The sequence below is a fragment of the Saimiri boliviensis genome, chromosome 1, assembly GCF_048565385.1.
Source record: "Saimiri boliviensis isolate mSaiBol1 chromosome 1, mSaiBol1.pri, whole genome shotgun sequence".
Lineage (NCBI taxonomy): Eukaryota > Metazoa > Chordata > Mammalia > Primates > Cebidae > Saimiri > Saimiri boliviensis.
The window spans coordinates 115,074,033-115,102,032 of record NC_133449.1 but is presented as its reverse complement, the minus strand read 5'-3'; the positions used below and the strand labels follow the sequence as shown (position 1 = coordinate 115,102,032).

Genomic DNA, 28,000 nt, shown 5'->3' with positions numbered 1-28,000 from the left:
TAATTTTTCTCATCTTTATTTTTATAAAAACGAAACAAAAAAACAAAGTCACCACCAACCACAGGACAACTCGCCAGGCAAGGCCTTGCTTCCCTCCCTCCTTTGCATCCCGTGTGCCTAATCAGCAGGGTCGGGGAGGCAGTTGGCACTGATGTTAGCTTCACCCAAAGGGAGTATTAAAGAGAGAGGCTTGGGAAAGGGAAGGAAACCTGGCCAGGCTTCTCAGCGTTGGGAAGTCACTGAAAACTGATTTGCTTTCAGTAACTGGTGTGTCTGAAATGCAGGGAGGGAAGACCATGCTGTCAACAATCATAATCCGCTTTGTACAGGTTGGCTCCAGGGAGAGATGGGTCGGAACTGTGTTTAAAGGAAGGAGAATGGTTTCACGAGCTTTCTCAGCTCTCCTGGAACAAAGACTAAGGTCCTACATGTTGCCTGTTAGGCTTACGCTACCACAGGTCTGGGGCTACAGGTCTAGAGTCCTTGTTAGTGCATTTAGTGCTGGTGAGAAGGGTGGGCCCCAGCCTGGGACGCTGAAGTCCTCTAAAGACAAGGCAGAGACACAGCCTCAGATTCCCCCGTCACCTTCCACTGAATAAGGGGGATGGAGAGGAGGTCTCCGTGGTTGGTCTCCCACAAGCCCAGATGCCTGCCAGCCTGGGCCTGCTTCCTTAGTGCTGTGCGAGCTTGTCTGATGGGCAGAGAGGAGCAAGTATAGTCCCTGCAGGGCTGACTCTGTGCAGGGCTCCCCAGCTTCAGGCTTGCAGGGTGACCCTGCTCTGTGACCCAGCAGCGGCTTCAGCCCCAGAGGGGGCCATGGCACAGGTTGTTTAGGCATAGCCACCAGCCATCTGACTGGTAGCTGCATTGCTGCCTACACCTCGCCAGGCCTGGTAGCTGAAGAAGGCGCTCACTCCATAGGCGATCATCACCAAACTTGCAAAGAACTGAAAAAGAGGCGAGAAGGGCTTAAGGAGCGAGAGGGTGACAGTGACACAAGTTCCAAACAGATCTCAGGCCCAGACAGGAAGAACTGTGGCAGCCACACCATCTCACACTTAGCCAGATGCATTTCACAGCTGTTTAACGTGGAGCTGATGAGCACCAGCATCCAGGGATGCCAACATTACCTTCCAAACACGGGAAACAGCTAAGGACCACAGGCAGGCCTTCAGATTGTGATGAGGGTAATGAAGGAGAAGGTAAGAGTGACAGAGGGGACACATAGCAAGGATTTAATTCTAGTTTTTTCTTTTTCTTTTTTTTTTTTTTTTGAGACAGAGTCTCGCTCTGTCACCAGGCTGGAGTGCAGTGGCACGATCTTGGCTCACTGCAACCTCCACCTTCTGGGTTCAAGGGATTCTTCTGCCTCAAGCTCCCGAGTAGCTGGGACTATAGGCACGAACCACCACACCCAGCTAATTTTTGTATTTTTAGTAGAGACAGGGTTTCACAAGAATTTAGTTCTAAAAAGACAACATTCAAAGGCCACCCTAGGAATTTTCTAGAACCAGTTCCACTCCTCTATACTCAAACCTGCAGCCACATTCAGAAGCTCCCCACTCTGTACCCATCACTGAATTTGCTGATTTCAAAACTGCCCTTGTCAGGAAGAGTACGGAACCCAAATGAAGGCTAGTCGAGGCCCTGCCCTCTCCTGGGCTGGGCCGTGGCTCCAGGCCTGGCACTCAACTTCTCTGAGTGGGAGCCTCCTGTCTATCAAAAGGGACTGGTAGTCCTTTCCTCTCCCTCACTGGTGGTGTGTCAGGATCCTGGGAGGAGATGGTGTGCAAGGCCTGTGGAGTGAAGAGTGACAGGCGTGGAGGGGACTGCAGTCACTTCACTGGCCACCTGACATGGTCCCAGAGTTTGGGTTTCATGGGACAGCCTATGACTCTCCCAGAAACCAAAAGGCTTTTGCACGTGCACTTGTCAGAGGGAGAGCATGCAGTTTTTCACATTCTCCAAGGTGGCACATGACCCTAAGTCAGTGTGGCACAACTGATTCACAAGTTTCTATAGTCATCCCAGGCCAGGTGTGGTAGCTCACACCTGTAATCCCCGTACTTCAGGAGGCCGAGGCATGTGGATCACCTAAGGTCAGGAGTTCGAGACCAGCTTGGCCAACATAGTAAAACCCCATCTCTACTAAAAATATAAAAATTAGCTTGGTATAGTGGCCTCCACCTGTAGTCCCAGCTACTTGGGACGCTGAGGCAGGAGAATCGCTTGAACCCAAGAGGTGGAGGTTGCAGTGAGCCGAGATTGCGCCACTGCTCTTCAGCCTGGGCGAAAGAGTGAGACTTCATCTCCCAAAAAAAAAAAAAAAAAAAAAAAAAAATACAAAATACAAAAAAATTAGCTGGCGTGGCAGCATACACCTGTAGTCCCAGCTACTCAGGAGGCTAAGGCAGGAGAATCACTTGAACCCAAGAGGCAGAAGTTGCAGTGACCTGAGATCATGTCACTGCACTCTAGCCTGGGCGACACAGCAAGACTCCCTCTCAAAAAAAGTTAACCCCAGACTTCCATTGGCCACCACACACCACTCCCCACTGTTAATTACGGAAGCCTGGAAGCAGTCTGGCTCCCCTCTGAGACCCACTGAGCATTCAGGTGACAACTCAGGAGGTGGCAGGTGCCTGGCTTCAGACCAAGCGAGCAGCATGAGTCCTGGGGCCGAGACCCTGCAGACCACTGAGGGGGCCCAGGAAGCGGACTCACCGAGGCAGCCGCACGCTGGTTATACGGCCGGGTGCCCCTCAGGGACGTCAGGTCAACTGCTGCAGAGCAGGCGATGAAGGCAGTCACGTAGAGAACAGTGGCGCTGATGTTAAAGATCATTAACTGCAGGACATGGAGGTAGGGAATGGGGAGAGAAAAGGCTTCAGACACAAAGAGAGGCCACGCATGGTGGCTCATCCCTGTAATCCCAGCACTCTGGGAGGCTGAAGTGGAAGGATCACTTGAGCCCAGGAGTTGGAGATCAGCCTGGGCAACATAGGGAGGCCCCATCTCTACAAAAAATAAAAATGTTGTCCAGGCGTGGTTGCTCATGCCTGTAATCCCAGCACTTTGGGAGGCCGAAGCAGGTGGATCACGAGGTCAAGAGATCAAGACCATCCTGGCCAACATGATGAAACCCCGTCTCTACTAAAAATACAAAAATTAGCCGGGCATGGTGGCATATGCCTGTAGTCTCAGCTACTCGGGAGGCTGAGGCTGGAGAATCAAACCCAGGAAGTGGAGGTTGCAGTGAGCCGAGATGGTACCACTGCACTCCAACCTGATGACAGAGTGAGACTCCATTTTAAAATAAAAATAAAAAATAAAAAAGTTAGCCAGGCATGATGGCACATGCCTGTGATCTCAGCTACCTGGGAGACTGAGACGGGAGGATCACCTGGGGACAGGAGGTTGACGCTGAAGTGAGCCATGATCACTGCACTCCAGCCTGGGTAACAGAGTAAGATCCTGTCCCGAAAAGCAAAAAAAAAAAAAAAAAAAAAAAAACACAAAGAGACCAACAGTTGGGGCCTCCTGGTTCTCACTGGCACTCCCCTTGAGTAGCCATTGGATGGGGACACAAAACACCTGGGGACCACTGACAAGGCCTCAAGAGGCCGAGGTTTCCAGGGAGTCAGCCCATCAGCTGGAGGTCCCCAGGAAGGCTGCTGAGCAGGGAGCATGAACACACCTGAGGCTGGGGGAGGGGAATGACAGGAAGGCCTCAGTGATGGGGTAGGATCAGTGCAGACCCATTCCTCAAAGAAAGAGACCAATCCATGACCCATCTTTCTGTACCAGCTAAAGAAATACAGGCCACTCCTCCAAGTGTGGCCCACAGCCAAGCCCAGACCATCCCTGGTACCACTGCAGGGCTTGGCTCTGTGGCTGGTCCCAGGGCTGCGCCTGTCCCTCTCTGCCTCCAGGGGGAAGAGATTTTGTCTCCCTTTGGGCCACATCCTAAGCTCAAGGCTCCAAGCAAATGCCAAGGTCAGGACCAGGAGAACCAGACAGCCCCAGCTGGATACAGAACCAGACTGGCAGGAAGGGGTCCTCTGCTGACAACCAGGCCCCAATTCCTCATCCCAAAAGCTTGGTCCCCAGAGCCCATTCACAGTCTTCAGGCGTGGTAGCTCATGCCTGTAATCCCGGCACTTTGGGAGGCCGAGGCAGGCAGATCACAAGGTCAGGAGATCAAGACCAGCCTGGACAACTTAGTGGAACCCCATCTCTACTAAAAATTACAAAAAATTAGCCAGGCATGGTGGCAGGCGCCTATATTCCCAGCTACTCAAGAGGCTGAGGCAGGAGAATCACTTGAACCTGAAAGGCGGAGGTTGCAGTGAGCCGAGATCGTGCCATTGCACTCCATCCCAGGCAACAATGCGAGACTGTCTCAAAAAACAAACAAAAAAAAACCAGTCTTCAGACGAATGGCCCTCAAACATTTGGTTCATCCAATATACTTTTTAAAAATTAGCAACGGCCGGGCGCGGTGGCTCAAGCCTGTAATCCCAGCACTTTGGGAGGCCGAGGCGGGTGGATCACGAGGTCGAGAGATCAAGACCATCCTGGTCAACATGGTGAAACCCCGTCTCTACTAAAAATACAAAAAATCAGCTGGGCATGGTGGCGCGTGCCTGTAATCCCAGCTACTCAGGAGGCTGAGGCAGGAGAATTGCCCGAACCCAGGAGGCGGAGGTTGCGGTGAGCCGAGATCACGCCATTGCACTCCAGCCTGGGTAACAAGAGCGAAACTCCGTCTCAAAAAAAAAAAATAAATAAATAAATAAAAATAAAAATAAAAATTAGCAACATTTTAAAATTAGATTTCATGAAAATCCGAAGACTTCACGTAAAATGTTCATATTAAAAAAATCTTAGCGGCTGCTTGTTTGTTATCATCCTCCCTTACTCCTTCCTGTTGCTGTAGTCAAGCACAATTATTGGCATAAAAGAGGTTTTTAATACCCATTTTTAGACTGCACTCCAGCCTGGCCAATGCAGCAAGACTCCCGATCTTTCTCCCTCTTTCTCTTCCTCTTTCTTTCTCTCTTTCTCTTTCTTTCTCTTTTTCTTTCTTTCCTTCCTTTCTTTCTTTTTCTTTCTGTCTTTCCTTCCTTCCTTCCACTTTCCTTCTTTCTTTCAAAAAAAAAAAAAAAAATCTTGGCTGGGTGTGGTGGCTCATGCCTTTAATCCCAGAACTTTGGAAGGCTGAGGCGGGTGGATCACGAGATTAGGAGTTCAAGACCAGCCTCGTCACCATGGTAAGACCTCTTCTCTACTAAAAATACAAAATTTAGCCAGGAGTGATGGGTGCACATCTGTAATCCCAGCTACTCAGGAGGCTGAAGCAAGAGAATCACTTGAAGCCGGGAGGCAGAGGTTGCAGTGAGCTAAGATCACGCCACTACTCCAACCTGGGTGACAGAATGAGACTCTGTCTTAAAAAAAGAAAAAAAAAAAAAATTCTTGGGGCCGGGCGCAGTGGCTCATGCCTATAATCACAGCACTTTGGGAGGCCAAGGCAGGTGGATGACAAGGTCAAGAGATTAAGACCATCCTGGCCAACATGGTGAAACCCTATCTCTACTAAAAAATACAAAACTTAGCTGGGCATGGTGGCACACGCCTGTAGTCCCAGCTACTCAGGAGGCTGAGGCAGGAGAATTGCTTTAACCCAGGAGACGGAGGTTGCGGTGAGCTGAGATTGCAACACTGCACTCCAGCCTGGCACCTGGTGACAGAGTGAGACTCTGTCTCTCTCTCTCTCTCTCTTTTTTTTTTTTTTGACTCTGTCTCAAAAATTTTTTAAAAATCTTAAGATATCAAAAGATTTTGTGCCAAGGGGCTGCATTCCTACTAGCAACAGATGAAGTGACTATAGAGGCAGCTCGTGATGGGCAGATGGGTGCTGGGTTCCTGACCCAATTCACTCACACATCTTGCCTGGATCCAGTAGGGGTCTGTAGCCCCCATGCCAGAAAATCCCAAGTTGGCCATGCTAATCCAGCCTTCTCTCAATGCAGTTAAACCCTCTTTGCCCCATTTGTGGAGGGTCCAGAAGCACAAGCAATGCCCTGCCGTCGTGGCAGAGGGAGCCTCCTTCCACTGACGGCCAAGGCTGAGCCCCAAGTCTTCATCTAAAAGACACACAGGCTTTTATCTCCGGAGATTTCTCTCTTAGAGGCTCCTGGGACATGAGGGAGGGGGTGGACCCTGGGCCCGGAAGTCAGGCCGCCACCTCCTCGCCCCCAAATCTTTCCTGCAAGCCCAGAGACCCCTGCAAACGCTGCCTGTTTCTGCCAGGGATGTGGAGATCTAACAAACCCATTCTGTCTTGAGGATGACTCACGTTTCCTCGGTTTAAAAAGTCATTGAATTCCAAACAATGCCGCCTAGTCCCAGCCTTGCTTGTCTTACAATCATGTGCCTCTCTTGCCTCTCTTCTCATTGAAAGCCTCAGACCCCAGCTGCAGGGGTTTTCCGGGTCAGAGGGAAAAAAAAAAAAAAAAAAAAAAAACAGCAGCTTTCTGTGCGTCTGGCCAGGGTACTTCCCATGTCCGCTCTCAGCCCTGTGTCCTGGTGCAAACCTGGGATGCCTGGCCGAGAGCAGACAGGCTGGGAGACTGGGCCTCAGAGCCTCACCTGGAGGCAGCCGAGTGCCTGAGCTTGTCCTACACTCTTGAAACCCTGGCCTGGGCGACTTCTGACAGCTCGCCCCAGCCTCCAGCCACAGGGCTACCTGCCTGGGAGGTAGTCTCACAAACCCACACAACACAGGTGCAAATTCTGACCATCCCCAAAGGGATTTTTTTTTTTTTTTTTGAGACAGATTCTCACTCTGTCACCCAGGCTGGAGTGCAATGGCATGATCTCAGCTCACTGCAACCTCCACCTCCCCGATGCAAGCGATCTTCCTGTCTCAGCCTCCCAAGAAGCTGGGACTACAGTCGCGTACCACCACACCTGGCTAATTTTTGTATTTTTAGTAGAGATTAGGTTTGACCATATTGGTCAAGCTGGTCTCAAACTCCTAACCTCAGGTGATCCACCTGACTTGGCCTCCCAAAATGCTGCGATTAGAGGCATTAGCCACCACGTCTGGCTGGGAAAAATATTTTTAAGATTCCAAATGGCCTGTTATAAATCCACTCAACTGCCCCTCACTTCTACTCCCCTGCTGGGACAAAGTCAAGCCTGTGTCCCTCCTGGCTCATGGTTCTCAGAAAAGCAGGACACCCAGGCTGAGTGTGGTGGCTCACTCCTGTAATCCCAGCACTTTGGGAGGCTGACGTAGAACTGCTTGAGCCCAGGAGTTCAAGACCAGCTACTTGGGAGGCTGGGCAATAAAGCAAGACCCCTCCTCTACAAAAAAAAATAATAATAATAACAAAAATTAGCAGGGCATGGTGGCATGTGCCTGTAGTCCTAGCTACTGGAGAGGCTGAGATGGGAGGATCTGAGCCCAGGGGTTCAAGGCTGCAGTGAGCCATTATCGAGCCACCGCACCCTAACCTGTACATAGTGAGACACTGTCATGAAGGAAAAAAATAGAAAAAAAAACTGGACCCCTGAACCATCAATCTTCACCTCCACCCCTAGCTCTGCAGACCAGCTTAGGTCAGTGAGGATGTCAGGCAACCCCCCGCACCCTGCCACTTCTTTCAGGGAAAGTCACAGTGGTCCTGTCATAGCCACTTCCAGTACCCTCACCCAGACTCACCACCAGTGGCCAGGGCACCATGTACAGCTTCATGTGCAGCTGAAACAGGTAGAGGATGAAGAAGACGATTGTCACCAGCCAGAGGAAGACAGCGACGAACATCACCCAGCCATAGGCCGGGTACAGGTGGTATGGGGTGTCTGCAATCAGGGCCCACACCAAGAGCCCCAGCACCTAGGAGGGTCAGACAGGGCAGGGTCGGCCAGGGATGTGGTTACATTTCTCATCTAGCTAAGAAATACTAGCCAGGCACAGTGGCTCATGCCTGTAATGTCAGCACTTTGGGAGACCAAGGTGTGATAATTGCTTGAGGCCAGGAGTTCAAGACCAGCCTGGGCAACAAAACAAGTCCCTATTTCTACAAAAAAAAATTAAGGTCTGGTGTAGTGGCTCACGCCTGTAGTCCCAGAACTTTGGGAGGGCCAGGTGGGCAGATCACCTGAGGTCAGGAGTTGGAGACTACCATGGCCAAGATGGTGAAACCCCATCTCTACTAAAAATATAAAAATTAGCTGGGTGTGGTGGTGCATGGCTGTAATCCCAGCTACTTGGGAGGCTGAAGCAGGAGAATTGCTTGAACCTGGGAAGTGGAAGTTGCAGTGAGCCGAGATCGCACCACTGCACTCCAGCCTGGGTGACAAAAGCAAAACTCCATCTCAAAAATAATAATTTAAATAATTAGCCAGGTATGGTGGTGCGCACCTGTTGTCCCAGCTACTTAGAAGGCTGATACAGGAGGATCACATGGGCCCAGGAATTGGAAGCTGCAGTGAGCTATGATCATGCCATTGCACGCCAACCTCCGAGCCTGAGTGAAACTGTCTCAAAAGACAGAAAAACATTTAAAAAGAAATGCTGATTTGGCTCTGTGGTATACCACTGTGCTGGGGCCCTGATCTGCACTTTTACTCCTCTTCCAGGTCTCAGCTGAGATGTCAGGTGCTCCAGGACACCCCTCATGCAGCCAGCCTGCATCCTGGAGCCCTCTTCAGCACTCACAGAGCCCCCCGCCCCAGGCACCCACCATCCAGGGCCATAATCGTTCCCTTCCCCAGACTGCGAGCTCTGCGAGGGCAGGGCTGTGGCTGTCACAGCTGCGTCCCCACACACAGCACAGGACCTGGGCCTTGCCAGGGGCTCAGTTAAAGCTGCTGAAAGGAAGATCAAGTCACCAGAGCCCCAGAGGCAGGAAAACAACAGCCCTGTGTCCTCCCTCCCAGCTGGGCCCAGCAGAGAACGTCACAAGGGCCTCTGGATGACCTCCTGCCTGACACCCCAAGTCTCTGGCTCTCCCAGATGTCCTTCTATACAGGTGTTGCCATCTCACAGGAAACTGGGCCTCTGAGAAGCCAAGGGGCCTGCATGTCACACCGTTCCCACGTGGCAGGATGAGCCCGAGCATCTCAGCAGAGCGTGGGTAGTGGGTGAGAGCACGGACTCTGGAGCCCAACTGCCTGGCTTCCACCCCGGCTCTGCTTACCAGCTGTAAGGTTATGCACTTGGCCTTGGACAAGGGCATAAACACCCTGCGCTTTGGTCCCCTTGCTTATCAAACGAGTATAATGACCATTCCTACCTCACAGGGCTGCTGTGAGGACCTACAAGTTCATGCACATAAATGACTGCAACAGAAGTGTTTTTTTTATTATTATTATTACTAGAAGTCCAAGGTGGACTGCACAGGCCCCAGCCCTTGCAGCCACAGAGAATCCTCTGACGGCAGGTTTGTCAACTCACCAGCAGACTGCCTGGGGGTGCAGCCCAGCAAAGGGCCAGCTGAAGCAGGGACCAGCGAGCTTGTGGAGGCCCCTAGAGGCACCTCGCATGTGGCCATCCTGGGCCTCCCCAGCCCCTCCTACCCCTTGTGGGCAGAGATGCTCTAGGTTGGAGTATCCTCCCTTCTCCATGAAGGCAATCTCAGGAATCCCTGGCCATGGAGGGGACATGAGGGTCTAGCTTCGGAGAGAGGCTCTGCGGCCAGTCAAGACACACGGACGTGTCCTCTTCTTCCCCTGGCCAGCACCTAGGTACATGGCCCCAAGGCTGCACAGTGACCTTAACACCAGCCCAAAAACAAGTCAGTGGGATCAGAGAAGCAGCTGGAGCAGGACCCACCTCTGGCTGCCAGGCTTTACAGAGAGAAAGTCCTCCTGGCCGTTCCCAGCAGCCGAGGGGCGGCCGCCAGCCCCCAGAGCGCCTGAGGGCCTGGGACCAGAGCACAGCCAGAGCTGGGTGCCTGCTGGGCACCCCACCCCAAGGCACCCCCTCTGAGGACCAGAAGAGAAGCTCCTGCGTGGATCCCTCCAGACGCAGGGACAAGACCGGGGGCCTGTAGCTGAGCTACAGGGGAACCCTCGGCCTTCATAATCCTCCCTCCGACTCCTCACCAACCCCCAGGGGTCTGGCTCAGGAAGGCTGTGGCCCAATGGGGAAGTGGCAGGTGGGGCCGTGAGATTGGAAGTCAAAGGCTGTGTGGCTGGGTGAGGCTGAGCAAGCACCTTCCCCGCTCTCCCAGGAAGATTCTGCTTTTGTTCATTGCTTATCACCAGTGCCCAACACATAATTTACACTAAATACACAATGTGCTTAGGAACTAACAATCCTATTTCTCCATCCATGACAGAGAGCAGAACCCTGCCCTGCACAGGTGCTGTGTATTAAAAGAGGAAGTGTGTGGGAGTGTGGGGGCGGTGGCTCGTGGCTCCTGCCTGTAATCCCAGCATTTTGAGAGGCCAAGGCAGGAGGACTGCTTGAGCCCAGGCGTTCAAGACCCCAGCCTGGGCAATATACAGGAAGCCTGTTTCTACCAAATAATTTAAAAAGTAGCCAGGTGTGGTGGTGGTGTGCCTGTGGTCCCATCTACTCAGGAGGCTGAGGAGAGAGGATCGCTTGAACCTGGGAGGTTGAGGCTACAGTGAGCGGTGACTGTGCCACTGCACTCCAGCCTGAGCAAAAGCAAGACCCTGTCTCAAAATCAACTAAAATAAATAAAATTAAGAAAAATTAAATTAACGAAATAAAATAAGAAGCAGGTGTCCATCTGTGAACTGCCCCCAGCCTTGCCTCCCCACAACCCAAGTAAAGAGCTCCCAGGGAAGGGTCCCTCTCTCCAGGGCTTGGCCCCTGCTCTCCCCACACTGGGATGAAGTTCCAGGGACCCCCCCCATACACACACACATGCAGCAACCTGCCAGCTTCTGCTGCTCATCAGCACTCTCCTTTCATTGCCAAAAGCAGGCCAGGTGAGGGCATGGGGGGAGAGGGAGGGTTCGAGGAAGCCAGGGCAGAGCCACAGGGCCTGGCCCACTGTCACACATCAAGCTGGGGGCAGAGCCAGGGTGGGACCTGAGTGTGGACCCAGGGCAGGATGTCTCAAAACAATACCCTGCCAGAAACAGCCACACCTGGCGAGCCCAGGGGAGGTCAGTGTTCTGAAGGAGAAGAAACACTTCAGGCAGCCGGGCGCGGTGGCTCAAGCCTGTAATCCCAGCACTTTGGGAGGCCGAGGCCGGTGGATCACAAGGTCAAGAGATCGAGACCATCCTGGTCAACATGGTGAAACCCTGTCTCTACTAAAAATACAAAAAATTAGCTGGGCATGGTGGTGCGTGCCTGTAATCCCAGCTACTCAGGAGGCTGAGGCAGGAGAATTGCCTGAACCCAGGAGGTGGAGGTTGCGGTGAGCCGAGATCGCGCCATTGCACTCCAGCCTGGGTAACAAGAGCGAAACTCCGTCTCAAAAAAAAAAAAAAAGAAACACCTCAGGCAGCACACTCCCGTACCTTCTCCAGGTGAGAACTGGGCATGTCCAGGATAAACAATTAGTTTTTCATTTAAAGCCAGTTCCTTATGGGCCTCCACTGCCATTATGTGGTTTGCTTCCAACTAACTAAAAGGAAGTCAGAAAATGCAGTGAACCAAAAATCCACAAAAGACCAATTCAAGTTTCCAATATGGTACGCCTATCAATCACCTGTCCCATGACTCACAGCCTAGGACACAACGACCACTCAATGTCCTCCCGCTCTGTGCCAGACATGACTCACTGACTCTTCCATCACCAGACCCTCCTCAAATGTTCTATTTGTTAACCTCACCTTCCAAATGGAAGCTCAGGAGATGTCCCTGTGGTCACTGTGGGTAAAGGGCAGGGCTGGAGGCTGGGCTTGGTGGCGCCTGCCTATAATCCTAGCACTTTGGGAGGCTGAGGTGGGTGGATCACTTGAGCTCAAGAGTTCAAGATCAGCCTGGGCAACATAGGGAAACCCCATCTCTATCAAATATACAAAATTTAGCTGGTGGTCCTAACTTGGGAGGCTGAGGTGGAAGGATCAACGGAGCCTGAGAAGTCAAGGCTGCAGTGAGCCATGACTGCACTTCCGTACTCCAGCCTGGGTGAGAGAGAACCTGTCTCAAAAAATAAATAAAAATTTTGGCAGGGCGCGGTGGCTCACGCCTGTAATCTATGGGTGAGGCGGATGGATCACAAAGTCAGGAGATCGAGACCATCTGGCCAATGTGGCGAAATCCGTCTCTACTAAAATACAAAAAAAAAAATTAGCCGGGCATGGTGGCGTGTGCCTGTAGTTCCAGCTACTCGGGAGGCTGAGGCAGGGAAATCACTTGAACCCAGGAGGCAGAGGTTGCAGTGAGCTGAGATCACGTGCCACTGTACTCCAGCCTGAGGACAAAGCAAGACTCCTTCTTAAAAAGAGAAAAAAAAAAAATTTTTTTTTTAAAGGATAGGGAAGGATAGGAACGCAGACCTGTGCGTCCATGGAACCTGTGCTGCTATGAGTTATTTACTGAAGTGTAAAAATGAGGACACTGCAGCCGGTTCCAAGAGCAAGGCCGGGCTGGGCACCCAGGCTCCCCCAGCCCCTGCTCTGTCCTGCGCTGCGCTCCAGCCCCACCCCTGCTTTCCGGATCAGAGTCCAGTAGATGAAGCCAGTGATAAGCAGTGGGAATTTCTGCCGTTCCTTCTGGCCTGGCTGCCTGGCTCTGTGCCTGGGGAGCCGCCTCGGTTTCTGCCCTAGAACAAGAAAGGTCCATTCCTGCATTTGAACCAGACAGACTGGTTTCTCTTGGTCCCTGAGACCCCCGACCGGTCCCCCTAGAGAGACCCTGCTCAGGACTGGGCACCCAGCATAGGCCTCATTGTGGGCGTCTCTGTGGTTCATACATTTAAGAAATGTCTATGGAGACGGGGGAGGAGAAGGAGGAGGGGCAACGGGGTCACGGTCGCGATTCTGGATAAGGGGCCAAGAAAGATCTCACTGGCAAGGCGATGATGAACAAAGACCTAGGGAGAAGAGGGAGGGCAGGGAGGGGGCCACGTGGGCATCTGGGAATAGAACTCTGCCTTCACCCCGGGCCTGTAGGTCTCTCTTGCTTATATGTTATCTGTCCCGCGTTTCTCTGGAGGTGTCTACACGAACAGCTCCCTGTCTCCTATGCACACAGCCAAACGGCATCCTTCCCTCCTTCCCAGCTCTCTGAGATCTGGCAGGTAAACAAAGGGAACTGCCTGGAAATTTCAAGGGCATGGGGCCTTTTATTATTTTTTTCTCAAAACATGAAGAATTTGGATTAGGAACATATATATATATATATATATATATATATATATATATATATATGAATACTGCAGTGTCAAAAAGGACCTTTGCATCTTCAAAGACTTTCCAAACAACAGGGCAATAGAGAGATGGTCTTTGTTAAAAGCACCTGCAGGATCGGAGAGGCGAATCATCACAAATGCCAACCAACAGGCACTCCCTGCTCCAGCACAACCCTGTTATTACCATTTCCCCAGAAGCTGCCAATGCTGACGGCCACACAGGCCAGGTTCCTGCAGGGTGCATGCCCTTCACTGACTCTTTGGGGGAAGTTTTTCCTCGTCTCTTGTGGTTTGCAATGCTTTCCCCAAAATATGTTCAAGTTCTAACCCCTAGTACCTGGGAACGTGGCCTTATTTGAAAACAGGGTCTGGCCAGGCACAGTGGCTCACACCTGTAATCCCAGCAGTATGGGAGGCCACAGTGGGTGGGTCACTTGAGGCCAGGAGTTCGAGACCAGTCTAGCCAATATGGAGAAGCCTGTCTTTACTAAAAATATAGCCAGGTGTGGTGGCATGTGCCTATAGTTCCCGTTACTCAGGAGGCTGAGGCAGGATAATCACTTGAACCAGGAGGCAGAGGTTACAGTGAACTGAGATCACACCACTGCACTCCAACCTGGGTGACAGAGTGGGACTCCGGTGGCTCATGCCTGTAATCCCAGCACAGAACTTTGGGAGGCTGAGGTGGGTGACCTCACCTGAGGCCAAGAGTTTGAGACCAGCCTAAGCAACATGGAGAAACCCCATCTCTACTAAAAATATAGGACGGGTGCGGTGGCTCAAGCCTGTAATCCCAGCACTTTGGGAGGCCGAGGTGGGTGGATCACGAAGTCAAGAGATCGAGACCATCCTGGTCAAAATGGTGAAACAGTGTCTCTACTAAAAATACAAAAAATTAGCTGGGCATGGTGGCGCGTGCCTGTAATCCCAGCTACTCAGGAGGCTGAGGCAGGAGAATTGCCTGAACCCAGGAGGCAGAGGTTGCGGTGAGCCGAGATCACGCCATTGCACTCCAGCCTGGGTAACAAGAGTGAAACTCCGTCTCAAAAATAAATAAATAAATAAATAATAAAAATACAAAGAAATGAGCCAGGTGTGGTGGCACGTGCCTGTAATCCCAGCTATTCAGGAAGCTGAGGTTGGAGAATCTCTTGAACCCAGGAGACAGAGATTTTTGTGAGCCACAATCATGCCACTGCACTCTAGCCTGGGCGACAAGAGCAAAACTCTGTCTCAAAAAAAAAAAAAAAAAAAGAAAGAAAGAAAAGAAAACAGAGTGTTTGCAGACGTGCTCATGTTAACGCGTGTTATGTTGGATTGGAGGCATCTCTAATCCAATGACCAGTGTCCTTGTAAGAGAAATGTGGACACAGAAACCACAGTGGGAGACCACCGTGTGAAGACAGAGGCAGAGATGAGACTGACGCATTTGTAAGTCAAGGCTTGCCAGCCACCATCAGCAGCCAGGAGAGGGGCATGGGACAGACTCTCCCTCAGAGCCCCAGAAGAAAGCAACCCTGCCAACACCTTGATTTCAGGAATTGTGACAATACATTTCTGACACCCAGTTTGTGGAACTTTGTTACGGCAGCCGCAGGAAATGAACAGGTTTTTCTCAGCTGCTCTCTCAGTCTGTAGATGGGTATCACATCCTATTCACCTGAGTGATCCTGGCTGGCATCGGTTCTGTTGGAGGAGCGACCTATGGACTCCCTGAGTTCAAGCTCTGGCCCTGCCAATTTAACTAGCTGTGTGGCCTCAGGTAAGTGACTTGACCTCTCTGTGCCTTTGTCTTCATTTTCCTTCATCTTCGAAACATGTCTGCCACCTAGGGTGGTTTTGTTTTGTTTTTGAGACAGGGTCTCACTTTGTTGACCAGGGCTCAAGCAATCCTCCCACCTCAGCCTTCCGAGTAGCTGGGACTACAGACGTGCACCACAACACCTAGCTGTTTTTTATTTTTTGTAGAGATGGGGTCTCCCTATGTTGCCCAGGCTAGTCTAGAACTCCTAGGCTCAACCAATCCTCCTGCCTGGGCCCTAGGGTGGTTTTGAACAAGGTACTTAGACCAGCAACCATTATAGGCTTAATATTCGACATGGCCAGGTGTCATGATCACCCCGAGGGGTTAAGAACATGGGTTTTCAGCTGGGTGCCATGGCTCACCCTTTTAATCCCAGCACTTTGGGAGGCCAAGGCGGGCAGATCATGAGGTCAGGAGTTCGAGACTAGCCTGGCCAACACAGTGAAACCCCATCTCTACTAAAAATACAAAAATTAGCTGGGTGTGGTAGCAGGCCTGTGTAATCCCAGCTACTTGGGAGGCTGAGGCAGGAGAATCGCTTGAACCCAGGAGGCAGAGGTTGCAGTGAGCTAAGATCGCACCACTGCACTCCAGCCTGGGTGACAGAGAGACTCCATCTGAGGAAAAAAAAAGAACGTGGGTTTTCAAGTCAGCGTCCTGGGCCTACTTTCCTGCGTTTGTCATAGCGTGTGTGTCTCCTTGGGAGTGTGAGGCCTCACTGAGAGAATGACAGTATCTACATACAAGCACCAGGCACAGCCCTGGCACAGATAAGGACCCACGCCAGTGCCAGCCCCACCCACCTGACAGATACTGCAGTGTTGCTGCCACAGGAGGCCCTGGAAATCCAGCCCAGCCCTCCGACCTCCCTTGGAGCCGCACCCCCCCAGCTCCTCGTGGGCTGAAAGACTTTGGGCAGACTCCTGCACACCGTGAGACCCCCGTCTTCCCCCTGGCACAATGGGAGCAGGGACGTTTGACCCGCTGTTCTCTGAAACTCCCCGTGGCCCGAGGTCAACACTCCTGAAGATGGGCCTCCTTCAGGGGCTCTAAAGGAAGGGATTTGATTAACCCTATGGGCACTGAGCTGTCACGCAGAGACAGTCACCCCAACTCTTTTCACCCTCCTCACTTCCGGGGCACTGTCAGACCTTTGTGGGCTTGCTGTGTGGCCTTGGGAGAGTCACCTAATCTTTCTGGTCTGTTTCCTCATCTGACAAGTGAGGGAGCTGGGGTAAGGGGGACACTAGGGAGAGAGACATTTGGTCACCTCACAGATGTGTCATGCAGATGAAACCACGTGAAAGAAATCATTAAAAGCCATAGCAGTCGTGAGCAGTGGTGAAGGCTGTGAGACGGTTCAGGGCTCGGGAAATCCCAAAGGGAGGAGCTGTGAGGCAGGAAAGCAGCCGGGGCCTGGAGGACACGAGAGCTCAAGCTCAGCAGCTGTCAGGGCCAGCGGGACACAGGAATGACCACAGTGGGCTGGGCCGGCGGGACACAGGAATGACTACAGTGGGCTGGGGCGGTGGGCAGGGGGTGTCTCTGGAGTGGCTGCTGGGCATGCAGGCCTGGGGTAACCAAAGTTTCTAATTTTTCAAGAGACACTAGAAATCTGGATTTTATGTGGAAATCCGCTATTTTTATTTATTTGTTTTTTAGATGGAGTCTCACCTCGTTGCCCAGGCCGGAGTGCAGTGGCATGATCTTGGCTCACTGCAACCTCTGCCTCAGCCTCCCGAGTAGCTGAGACTACAGGTGTATGCCACCACCATGCCTGGCTAATTTTTATATTTTTGGTAGACACCATGTTAGCCAGGCTGGTCTCGAACTCCTGACCTCAGGTGATCTGCCTGCCTCAGCCTCCCAAAGTGCTGAGATTACAGGCATGAGCCACTGCACGTAGCCAAAATCAGCTTTTTAAACATGAGTGACTATACCAAAGGTTTTGGAATCAATGCGACCGCCTAAGGGGCCAAGGCAGCGAGTCCTTCCATGGCCCCTAAGTTCATCCATAGCCCCCTTTTCCAGCCCGAGTCCATCCCCAGCTGCCAAGTCCCTCCCCAGTCCCCGAGTCCACCCAGTGCCCCCGAGTCCATACACAGCTCCCAAGTCTCTCCGCAGCCCCCTTTCCTGGCCCCCGAGTCCTTCCCCTGCTCCAGGCCTCTCTCCCCCCACTGCTCCACCCAGAAAACCCACGCCCAGGGTGGCAAATGTGTCCCCAGTGAGAGGGACCCTTCCTGAGTTCCCTCTCACTGGGGACACATCTGGGCAGGCCAAGGACACTCAGAACTCGGCCTGGCCAGGCTTGGCCCCCACCCCCGCCCTGGCCCTTGTCCCTACAGTGAATGGGACTTTATGGGGACAAAAAGCCACCCATTGTGTCACACGAGACAAAGGGGCAGGGGACAGAGGCTCCCATTGCCTGAGCTGGCCACGACACAGCCACACACCACCCCCACCCTATGTCAGAGGGAGGGCTGGGACAGGGCACCTTGGAATTCCCATGCCGTGCACTCCTGCATTCGAGGATCCTGGAGTCATCCTCGCTCTCCAGGAAGGTGGGAACAGACTTGGAACCCAGTCCCAGACCCACCTAGACCTGAACAGCCCTAAGCTCCCTTTTTGTCATTGGAAAATAATGGGCATGGAAGTCACAAAATGGAGTCATTCAGTCATTAAACTGTGCCAGGCGCTGTTCTAGGCCCTGGGAATGCAGCAGGAAGCTTGGCAGCCAGGGTCCCCACCCCAGGCCATGGCCACCCCACCCGCACCTCCAGAGGGGGCCCTGCTTCCTGGGGCTATGGCAGGAGGACGATGCTGGAGGCGGGACCTCAGACCTGGTCCTCCTCCAGGGCGTTCATCATTTGGCCTGTTATTCCTGAGTCCTGGGTCTCAGAGCAGAGAGCGTGCCAATGCCAAAGGCAGGAGAGGTTGCAGCACACCAACCCTAGTGGCTGGGCCACCCGAAGACCCCCCAGCGAGTCCTGCAGCTCCCACGTGTACTTGCAGTCAAGGAGCCACTACCACCTCATCCTTGCTGTGGGGACTCCCCTCAGGGCTGTAGAGAAGTCTTCCCAGCCGGACTCAGTGGCTCATCCCAGCACTTTGGGAGGCTGAGCTAGGCAGAATGCTTGAGCCCAGGAATTTGAGACCAGCCTGGGTAACATTAAATAAGCAAGATTCCCATCTCAAGGCCAGGTACGGTGGCTCACGCCTATAATCCCAGCACTTTGGCAAGCCAAGGTGGATGGATCACAAGGTCAGGAGTTCCAGACCAGCCTGAATAACATGGTAAAACCCCTTCTCTACTAAAAACACAAAAATTAGCTGGGTGTGGTGATGTGAGCCTGTAGTCCCAGCTACTCAGGAGGCTGAGGCAGGAGAATCGCTTGAACCTGGGAGGCAGAGTTTGCAGTGAGCCGAGATCGCGCCACTGCACTCCAGCCTGGGCAACAGAGTGAGACTCGGTCTCAAAAAAACAAAACAAAACAAAAACAAAATTACCAAGGCATGGTGGCACATGCCTGTGGTCCCAGCTACTTGGGAGACTGCAGCAGGAGGATTATGTGAGCCCGAGCGGTGAAGGCTGCAATGAGCCATGATCGCACTACTGCACTCCAGCCTGGGTGGCAGAGTGAGACCCTGTCTCACAAAAAATTGAGGGGACGGGGGCAGCGCTCCCATCCTGACACCCTCACACAGAGTGGTAGACGTCAAAAAGCTTATCTGGTATCTGATCCCGGCCCCAGTTAAAAGCTAGAACAACCCAGAAAAGGCCTGGGTCTGTTCCCTAGCAGCTCAGGCTTTGGGCCCTGCCTGACCTTTGACCTGTCTCCCTGCCCACAACTTCCTTAGAGACTCTGGGGTACCCCCCTGGCCTCTCCTCACTGGACAAACAGGAGGGACCAACCCAGTCCAACAGCAAAGGGCAGGGCCTGGCTTCTGTCACAATCAGGGCTCAGCCCACTGGACTGCCAAGAAAGACAGCCCCCACCACCACGCAGGTTCCCGATCACCATGGAGACCTGGGCCACCAGCAGCCATGGGGATCCCTCAGACAACCTCTGAGTGGGAAATCAGGGCCCTCGTCCTCACCGAATTCTGCCACAAACAACTCACCAGCTGATAAGGAGTGACCAAATGCCTGTCCCTGCCAGGCTAATAGCAACAGCCCAGGAGACTTTATCACCATCACCTGTCCTCTTTCCATTCGCAGATGGTTGGGAAAATTACCCAAGGTCCCTCAGCTGTAACACTGAACTCAAGGCTATTGCTCCCTGCCGTGTGATCCTGGGAAACTGCCTTTCTCTCTCTGGGCCTGAGGACATTCAAGTGCCACCTTCATCGCTTTTGCCATATCCACAAACCTATACTATTTTTTATTTTTAGCAATAGCGTCTCACTCTTGTTGCCCAGGTGGGACTCTAGTGGCATGACCACAGCTCACTGTAGCCTTGAACTCCTGGCCTCAAGCGATCCTTCTTCCCAAGAGCTGGGACAGGTGCACACCACCACACTGGATAATTTCTTAATTTTTGTAGAGACAAGATCTTGCTCTGTTGCCCAGGCTGGTCTTGAACTCCTGGGTTCAAGTGATCCTCTTGTTTCAGCTTCCCAAAATGCTGGCATTACAGGTGTGAGCCACCACACCTGGCCCTATTGTTTTTTACTAAATATTTTCATTTATTTCAAAGTTTTAAATGTAATTTTATCTTTGAAAGATGTAATACAGGTTGAGCTTGGTGGCTCATGCCTGTAATCCCAGCACTTTGGGAGGCTGAGGTGGGTGGATCATGAGGTCAGGAGTTTGAGTAGCCTGACTAACATGGTGAAACCCCATCTCTACTAAAAATACAAAAATTAGCCAAGTGTGGTGGTGCATGCCTGTAATCCCAGCTACTCAGGAGGCTGAGGCAGGAGAATTGCTTGAACCTGCGAGGTAGAGGTTGCAGTGAGCCGAGATCGTGCCATTGCATTCCAGCCTGGGCAACAAGAACGAAACTCCATCTCAAAAAAAAAGAAAGAAAAAAGAAAAGAAAAGAAAAGAAAAAAGAAAGAAAGGGAGAAAGAAAGAAAGAGGTAATATATAGGACATGATAGGTAACCAAATAGCGTATTCAGCATGTCTTCCATTTGATACTCAACTTCTTCTCCAGGGGAGCAGCCAAGAGTGGATTTTGTTTGTTTGAGGCAGAATCTTGCACTGTTACCCAGGTTTGAGTGCAGTGGCACAATCTCAGCTCACTGAAACCTCTGCCTCCCAGGTTCAAGTGATTCTTGTGCCTCAGCCTCCCGAATAGTTGGGACTACATGCACATGCCACCATGCCAGGCTATTATTTGTATTTTTAGTAGCGAAGAGGTCTCATGATGTTGGCCAAGCTATTCTTGAATTCCTGATCTCAGATGATCTGCCTGCCTTGGCCTCTCAAAGTGCTGGGATTACAGTTGTGAACCACTCCACCTGGTTCAAGAGTGGTTTCTTATGTGTCTCCAGGGACTTCACACACACACACACACACACACACACGCGCGCGCGCGCACGCATGCGCGTGCATTTCAGATAAGTGTCTTTTGTCTGTGTATTTCTTCCACACAAATGATAGCATGCTACAATTTTGCACCTTGCTTTTTTCACTTAAATATGTAGCCTGGAGATTGTCCATCATTACACAGAGCTGTTGCACTGTCTTCTTTGAGGAGTAGGGAGATATCTTTTTACTCACTACACACCACTGCAAAGATGTATCATAATTTATCTAAACCAGTCCCCATTGATGGACTTGTATATATCACATAAGTAAGCTAATTTTAAAAAGAAACTAGTAAGTGGGAAACCTGTATTATCTATCACAATAAAAGCTAACAATGTAACAAACATGTAACAATGTTAATACATTCTAGACAGATACAACTGGAGTGAAAAAGACTGGACTATCGCTGGGCGCGGTGGCTCAAGCCTGTAATCCCAGCACTTTGGGAGGCCGAGGCGGGTGGATCACAAGGTCAAGAGATCGAGACCATCCTGGTCAACATGGTGAAACCCCGTCTCTACTAAAAATACAAAAAAATAGCTGGGCATGGTGGCGCGTGCCTGTAATCCCAGCTACTCAGGAGGCTGAGGCAGGAGAATTGCCTGAACCCAGGAGGCGGAGGTTGCGGTGAGCCGAGATCGCGCCATTGCACTCCAGCCTGGGTAACAAGAGCGAAACTCCGTCTCAAAAAAAAAAAAAAAAAAAAAAAAAGACTGGACTATGACTCAATTTCCAGAAACCAGAAAGAAAAAAGGAAGAGGAATGAAATAAAGAAATTCAGCAACAAAAAAACTAAACATTTTGCATGGCCAAAAAAAACCAAAACCAAAACCAAAACCAAAAACAAAAACAAAAACAAAAAACACCATGGAGCGGGGGGATCCCCAGGAAAAGAAACAAATTAGGAAAAAAATACTTGCAAATAATCCAGAACTCCTAGCAATTATTAAGACAAAGACCAACAACAACTCAGCAGAATGAGCAAAGAATACAAACAGACAAGGACATACAAATGGCTCTTAAACATCTTTTAGAGCCCGGTGTGGTGGCTCACACTTATAATTTCAACACTTTGGGAGGCCGAGGCAGGAGGATCGCTTGAGCCCAGGAGTTAGAGACCAGCCTGGGCAATATAGTGAGGCCATGTCTCTACCAAAACTTAGCTGGGCATGGTAAGAAGCACCTGTAGTCCCAGCTACTTGGCAGGCTGAGGTGGTAGGATGGCTTGAGCTCAGGAGGTCGTGGTGAGTACTGATGGTGCCACTGCACTCCAGCCTGGGTGACAGAATGAGATCCTTTCTCAAAAACAAACAAACAGAAACCCAAACACATTTTTTAAAAGGTCAACCTCATTGATAGGAGAATTGAAAATAGGCTGCATGTAGTGGCTCATGTCTTTAATCTCAGCACTTTGGGAGGTTGAGGCAGACCGATCACCTGACACCAGCTTGACAGGAGCTTGACACCAGCCTGGCCAACATGGCGAAATCCCGTCTCTACTAAAAATACAAAAATTAGCCGGGCATGGCGGCGCACACCTGTAATCCCAGCTACTCAGGAGGCTGAGGCCAGAGAATCACTTGAACCCGGGAGGCAGCGGTTGCAGTGAGCCAAGATCACACAGCTGCACTCCACGCTGCATGACAGAGTGAGACTGTCTCAAAAAAAAAAAAAAACAGAGAGAGAGAGAGAAATGAAAATACTACTACACTGGCCTGTCATTTTGATCTATCAGATTGGGGCACATTCAGAAGTGTGTTAAATCACCATGTTGGGAGGCTGTGGGAACAGGCACATTCCAGGAGGCCCACATTCCGGGCAGGAGGGGTGTGTCTTCTCCGGAGGGCATTTGGCAATCTACATCGCAATCCCAAATGCATCTACCCTCTCACCCAGTAGCCCCACTTCTGGAACTGTATCGTACAGATGCACTTGGTGGCATTTCTTGCAGCGGAGTATCCAGTAGCAAAGGAATGGAGAACCCAAAGTGTCTGTCAACAAAAGCAGTCACCACACAGTCACACCACAGCTGCATGATGGAATACGACAGAAGCCGTAAAGAAAGAAGCAATTGCACTCTACACAGAGACAAAAAGACTCCTAAGACTCATTTTTTAAGTGTAAAAGAAAAAGTGCAGAAGGATGTGGCTAGACTATATATCTTGGGGAGACCACATAAACTAGGGAGAGATAGGAATCTACAGCCACGTTCGCATCGATCTCCTTAAAGAAAGTCTTAAAATGGGATATAGGAAACTGAGAGCGGGCATGAAGGAGTCAACTCTAACCAAAAGGGAACACATTTTTCACTGCACTTTTCCCAGTCTATTTTATTCTTGAGCATTGTAAATATATTACCTATTAAAGAAATTAGGGGTTGGGTGCGGTGGCTCATGCCTGTAATCCCAGCACTTTGGGAGGCCAAGGCAGGCGGATCAGCTGAGGTCAAGAGTTCAAGACCAGCCTGGCCAACACGGTGAAACCCCATCTCCACTGTAATCCCAGCTACTCAGGAGGCTAGGGCAGAATAGCTTGAACCCAGGAGGCAGTGAGCCACGATCACACCACTGCACTCCGGTCTGGATGACAGAGCAAGACTTTGTCAAAAAAGAGACAGAGGGAAAGAGAGAGAGAAAAAAAGAAAAGAAAGAAGAAAGAAGAAAAAGGAAGGAAGGAAGGAAGGAAATAAAGGTAGGAAAAACAGACACAGCTGGCTGTGTGCTGATATAGAATACCCTTAGCTATACTGCCGCGGGGGAAAAGCGTGGCTTGGCACATGCACAGAGAGCACCCATCTGTGGTTAAGTGAGGATATGGGTTTTATACAGAACTATGCATCCACCCACCCTGGAATGAGACACATGGCATGTGGTTGCCTGGGGTGAGGGCAGCTGTGGGGCGTGGTCAGTCAGGGATGAGAGGGATTACATTTTCATGATGACCCTTTCTACCATTTGAGTGCTTTGTCTTATATCTGTGTACTTTTTTTCAAAGAAGAAAACAATTCCATCAGTAAACAGCTAAAGAGCTGAGGCTACAGGGACACTATGGGTTCCTCTACAACAGTTTACAAGGAAGGAAGACAAGTCTCAGAACACGAGTGGCCGGGCATGGTGGCTCATGCCTATGATCCCAGCACTTTGGGAGGCTGGGGCGTGATTGGTTGTGAGGAGCTCCCAAAGCCTTTTTACAGTAAGTATAAAGTAGTGCTGTTAGGTGCCCATTTCTAATTTTTTCAATCCTCCCCAGGCCGTGGGGAGGATGATCTTATCTGGATTAACTGATAAGTAAACAGGCTCAGAGAGGGTGAGGAACTCCTCCAGGGTCGCACAGGATGAGGTGGCAAGCTGGGCCTTGCACTTTGATCTGGAAATCCAAAACCTGGCTCTAGCTTTGTCTCCTGATCTTGTTTATTTTGGGGATGGGAGGTTCTAGAATGCTTTGGAGGGGGGAAAGGAAGACTTCCAGAAAGGAGACTCATCAGGGCCCAAGGCCATCAGGGAGGGCTTCCCGGCATAAGAAGCGAGAAGGAGGATCAGGACAGACCAGCGCTTATACAGAGGCCTGACAGTTAGTAGGCATCCTTGAGGCCCAGGACATGGAAGCTGTGCAAATGCTCTGTGGCAGTAAGGCCATTTGGTTTGACACCTCTGTCCTTCCATTTTGCCCCACCCCCTGGGATTGGGGGTGGCCACACAGTTCCCACTTAGCAGATGAATAACAGATCAAAAGCCTCACCTAGCTGGGCAGGTGGCAGGGTGGCACATGCTTGCAGTCTCCGCTACTTGGTTGGCTGAGGCAGAAGGACTGCCTGAGCCTAGGACTCTGAGGCTGCACGTCACAGCACTCTAGCCTGGGTGACAGTGAGACCCCTACTTCAGGACACATTCTGATACCTAATGGAAAGTATAACCCCTCCAGGAGTTGGGGGCCTTTCTACCCACCTCCTCTTCCTCCCACATACCAGGAACATTCATCAGATTCCGGGAAACAGACGGGTTTGATGAGTTAGCTTCCATCTTCTCGTTTATTTCCTGCTCCGTGCAGCCTTCTCTGATCCCTCTGGGAGAAGCACATCCTCTGGGTACCTCTCTCACTGACCAAGAGCCCCTGGAAAGTGGGCACTGGGCCCGTGGCCCCCACCTTTATAATGCCCTTTATAATGCCACTCCCTTTATGATGCCAGACCCTGGTCAGGTAGCAGCAAAGCCGCTCATGGTCATTAAGACCATGGGCCAGAAAAGTCAGAAAAATCACTCCTGTGGAGGAGGGCTGTGAGATCTTGGGTAAAGAACTGACCTCTGAGCCTCAGTTTCCTCACCTGTAAAATGGGGCAGACTAAGGATCTAAGGCCCTTGGCAAAGGGCCTGAGCCTAGTGCTGACCTGATAGATGGGAGATAATCGTGGCTTCCCAGCAGATGGCAGTGCCTGTGTGGATGATCCCCCAACACGCCCCATTTCAGACCCAGTGGAACTGTTGCCAGAGAAACAGCTCAGGATGCAGCTTTCTCCAACAAGCAGATTTCTAAGGCACTAAAATGTGCAGGTCATTTTCAGAACTCTGATGGGAGACCCTCATCCTTCCCAAAGTCACTGCAGGTAGAGGGCAAAGAGAGCCCACTTCCTTCACACCCAGTCCCTGAGAGTCAAGAGACCCAAGTGCTAAGCTCCATGACAGGACCCCTGGCGAGTCCTTCTGGCTAGACCTCAATGTCTACATCTGTGTGATGGGACCCAGATGCTCAGAGCTGGACTGCTGAGCCCACAAGGGATGCCCCTCTACCCCCCTTGCCCCAATCAAGAACACAAGCCTTCTCTGGAGGAAGCTATCAAGACCCTTGCAGCCCACAGCATCCTCCTCTTACTCCTATTCCTTCCGTTGCCTCTATTGCCCCTATTGCTACTCTCTGCAGCCTCGAACTCCCAGACACAAGGGGTTCTCCTATCTCAGCCTCCCAAGTAGCTGAGACCACAGGTGCATGCCACTGTGCCTGGCTTTCCCCCCCCCACCCCTTCCTTTTTTTTTTTTTTTGTAGAGACAGGGTCTCCATATGTTGTCCAGGCTGGTCTTGAACTTCTGGCCACAAGCGATCCTCCTGTCAGGGGCCAGCCTCAGGATCCACCTCACCAGGGATGGAGGTGAGGGATCGCTCCCAGGGATCTTCCCAGCCATCATCCTCTGCCTAGCAAGATCTCTCTGTTCCAAAACCTCCTATGGCCACGAACAGAACCTGCTCCCTACAGCTCACTGAGTTGACACAAGGCCCACAGCTTCTGTCCACACCAGAAATAAGCGCTTCAACTCCAGCATCACCAAACTGTTGGCTACTCCCTGCAAGTTAATTCAGCTTTCTCATCACCACACCTTGGCTCACACTGTGCCCTGCCCTTGGAACACACTTTTCCTGCCTCTCTCTGCCTCAGATTTCAGTGAAGTCTCTGCTCAGAAGCCACCTCCTCCAAGAAGCCTTCTTGATTGTGGAATTGCTCTCCTCCTCCTCTGCCCTTTTGTACCACTTCTCACACCACCTGCCTCGCCCCTGGTCAGCCTGGCAGCTGCTCCAGGCTGTGCCCTTCACAACCAGCCCAGAGTTGAGCATTCTAGCAGTGGTGGGGTCAATGGCTCTCTCCACCTGTAGAATTAAATGATTCCAGGAACTAGATTTCTTCCCTCAGAAGATAGAATCTTCTCTGCCCCAAAAGAGAAACAAACAAACTCTGGGAGAAGTGTTAAAAATGTAGATTTCTGGCTCTACTTCCTGAGATTCAAATTCCAATTGCACATTTTTTCCGGGGGTGGAGTCCAAGAACCTGCATTTTAAACAAACCCACCAGGAGATTCAGAGGCTGGGGAGGGGGCCAACAGAGATCTCAGAAATCCTGAAATGACATAGCACTGACCCAGGTGGAGGGGACCCGCACCTGGGGAGGTCGGGAGAGGGACACTGGACCTCAGCACAGGGTCTGGCACCAAAGCAACCACCCTGCCCTCCAGCTTGGGCCTGGCAGCCCTGCTAGCACCCAGCAGTGACAGGGGAAAATGTCCACTCGCTGGATTGTAAAGGAAAATGAGTCCCAGCCCAACTCCAATTCCACCTGAGTCCTCTGAGAATGTATCAGGCCCTCAGCTGGTGGGGAAGCCGCCCTCAGGGGCACCCACCCAGCTTCCAGGCCCTCACAAAAGAGTGGCAGAGGAAGAAGCTAACATCCAGGTCTGTGGCTGGTGTGGGAGTGGAGGATGTTCCGACCGGTCTGCCTCAGTTGGGGTCTGTACAGGGCTCTGGGAGAGAGTAGGAGTCTTGCCCTTGGCTATCCACAAACCCCTCCTTCCAGCGCAGGGCGAGCTATCTGGGCCCTGTGGAGCCGGCCAAACCTGCTGAAACCTGGCGGGTCACCCAGAGAAAGCTAGAAGAGCCCGGCTCCCCCGCGGGAGCCCACAGGGTAGTGCCTGAGTGTACGTGTTGGGGGGTAGGATGTGCCCTCTCGATTAGTTGAGGAAAGCTCCGGGGTGCGGCCATGCGGAGCTGCTGGGAGCTGGGCAGAAGGTGGTCAGAGAGTGGACTTTGCCTCCGGCTGGGTTCCCTAGAGGTTTGGGGGCATTGTCCTGGCAGAAAGAGGCGTGAGAAAGAGGGAGGAGGGAAGGGAAGGGTGGGAAAAGTTGGGGGGGCTGTGCGCAGTGACTGTGGCTCTTGTGGAGGCTTCTCTGTGGCCGCCGGTAACCACCTTGGAGGGGGCCCGATGGGGCACAGGCAGTGGACACTCTGAACAAGGTAACGCGCTCGCTGGGACCGCCACGCGGAAGGCTAGTGGTGAGAGGGTTGCAGGGCGATCTCGGGGGCGTCTGTTCTGGAAGCGCCACCGGGGTACGCGCAGCGCGTTGGTGCGTGTGTGAGCCCGGGTGGGGAGCGCAAGGTTCGCGAGGACTGAACGCAGCCCGGGAGTCCCTCACCCACCCTGGCCGGTCCGGGAGCTCCCGGCCAGCCTGCGGGCGCGCGCGCGCTCTCACCAGCTGCAGCAGCATGAGCGCCCCGAGGCGGGAGCGCACGAAGCCCAGGTCCGGGCGCAGCGCAGACACCGAGGCTCCGGCGCCCTGCGCGGGACTGCTGGTCCGCGTGCTCACTTTCGAAGGGAACTCGGCCATGGCGGCTCCGCTCGCCTCCCGAGGTCGCTCCGGCCGCCGTCGCCGCCCCTCCAGCGGTGGGTGCCGGCTCCCGCACCGCTCTTCCCTGCAGCTCCCGATCCCGCGGCGGCTCCGGGCGCTGCAGGAGGCGTCGCAGCTGGGAACCGGGGGAGCCAGGTGCGGCCGA

The 28,000-nt window shown here is 52.1% G+C and overlaps 1 protein-coding gene across 1 annotated transcript; it reads right to left on the bottom strand.

Annotated features, from left to right (window-relative positions):
* Positions 1–27,998, bottom strand: PLLP (plasmolipin). The gene is made up of 4 exons (XM_003943482.4): positions 27,700–27,998; positions 7,733–7,906; positions 2,725–2,847; positions 1–947 (listed from the first exon to the last, which is right to left on the bottom strand). Exons 1-4 carry the CDS (start codon positions 27,832–27,834, stop codon positions 831–833), a joined length of 549 nt encoding a protein of 182 aa, XP_003943531.1. The 5' UTR covers positions 27,835–27,998; the 3' UTR covers positions 1–830.
* Positions 27,999–28,000: the final 2 nt, after the last annotated feature.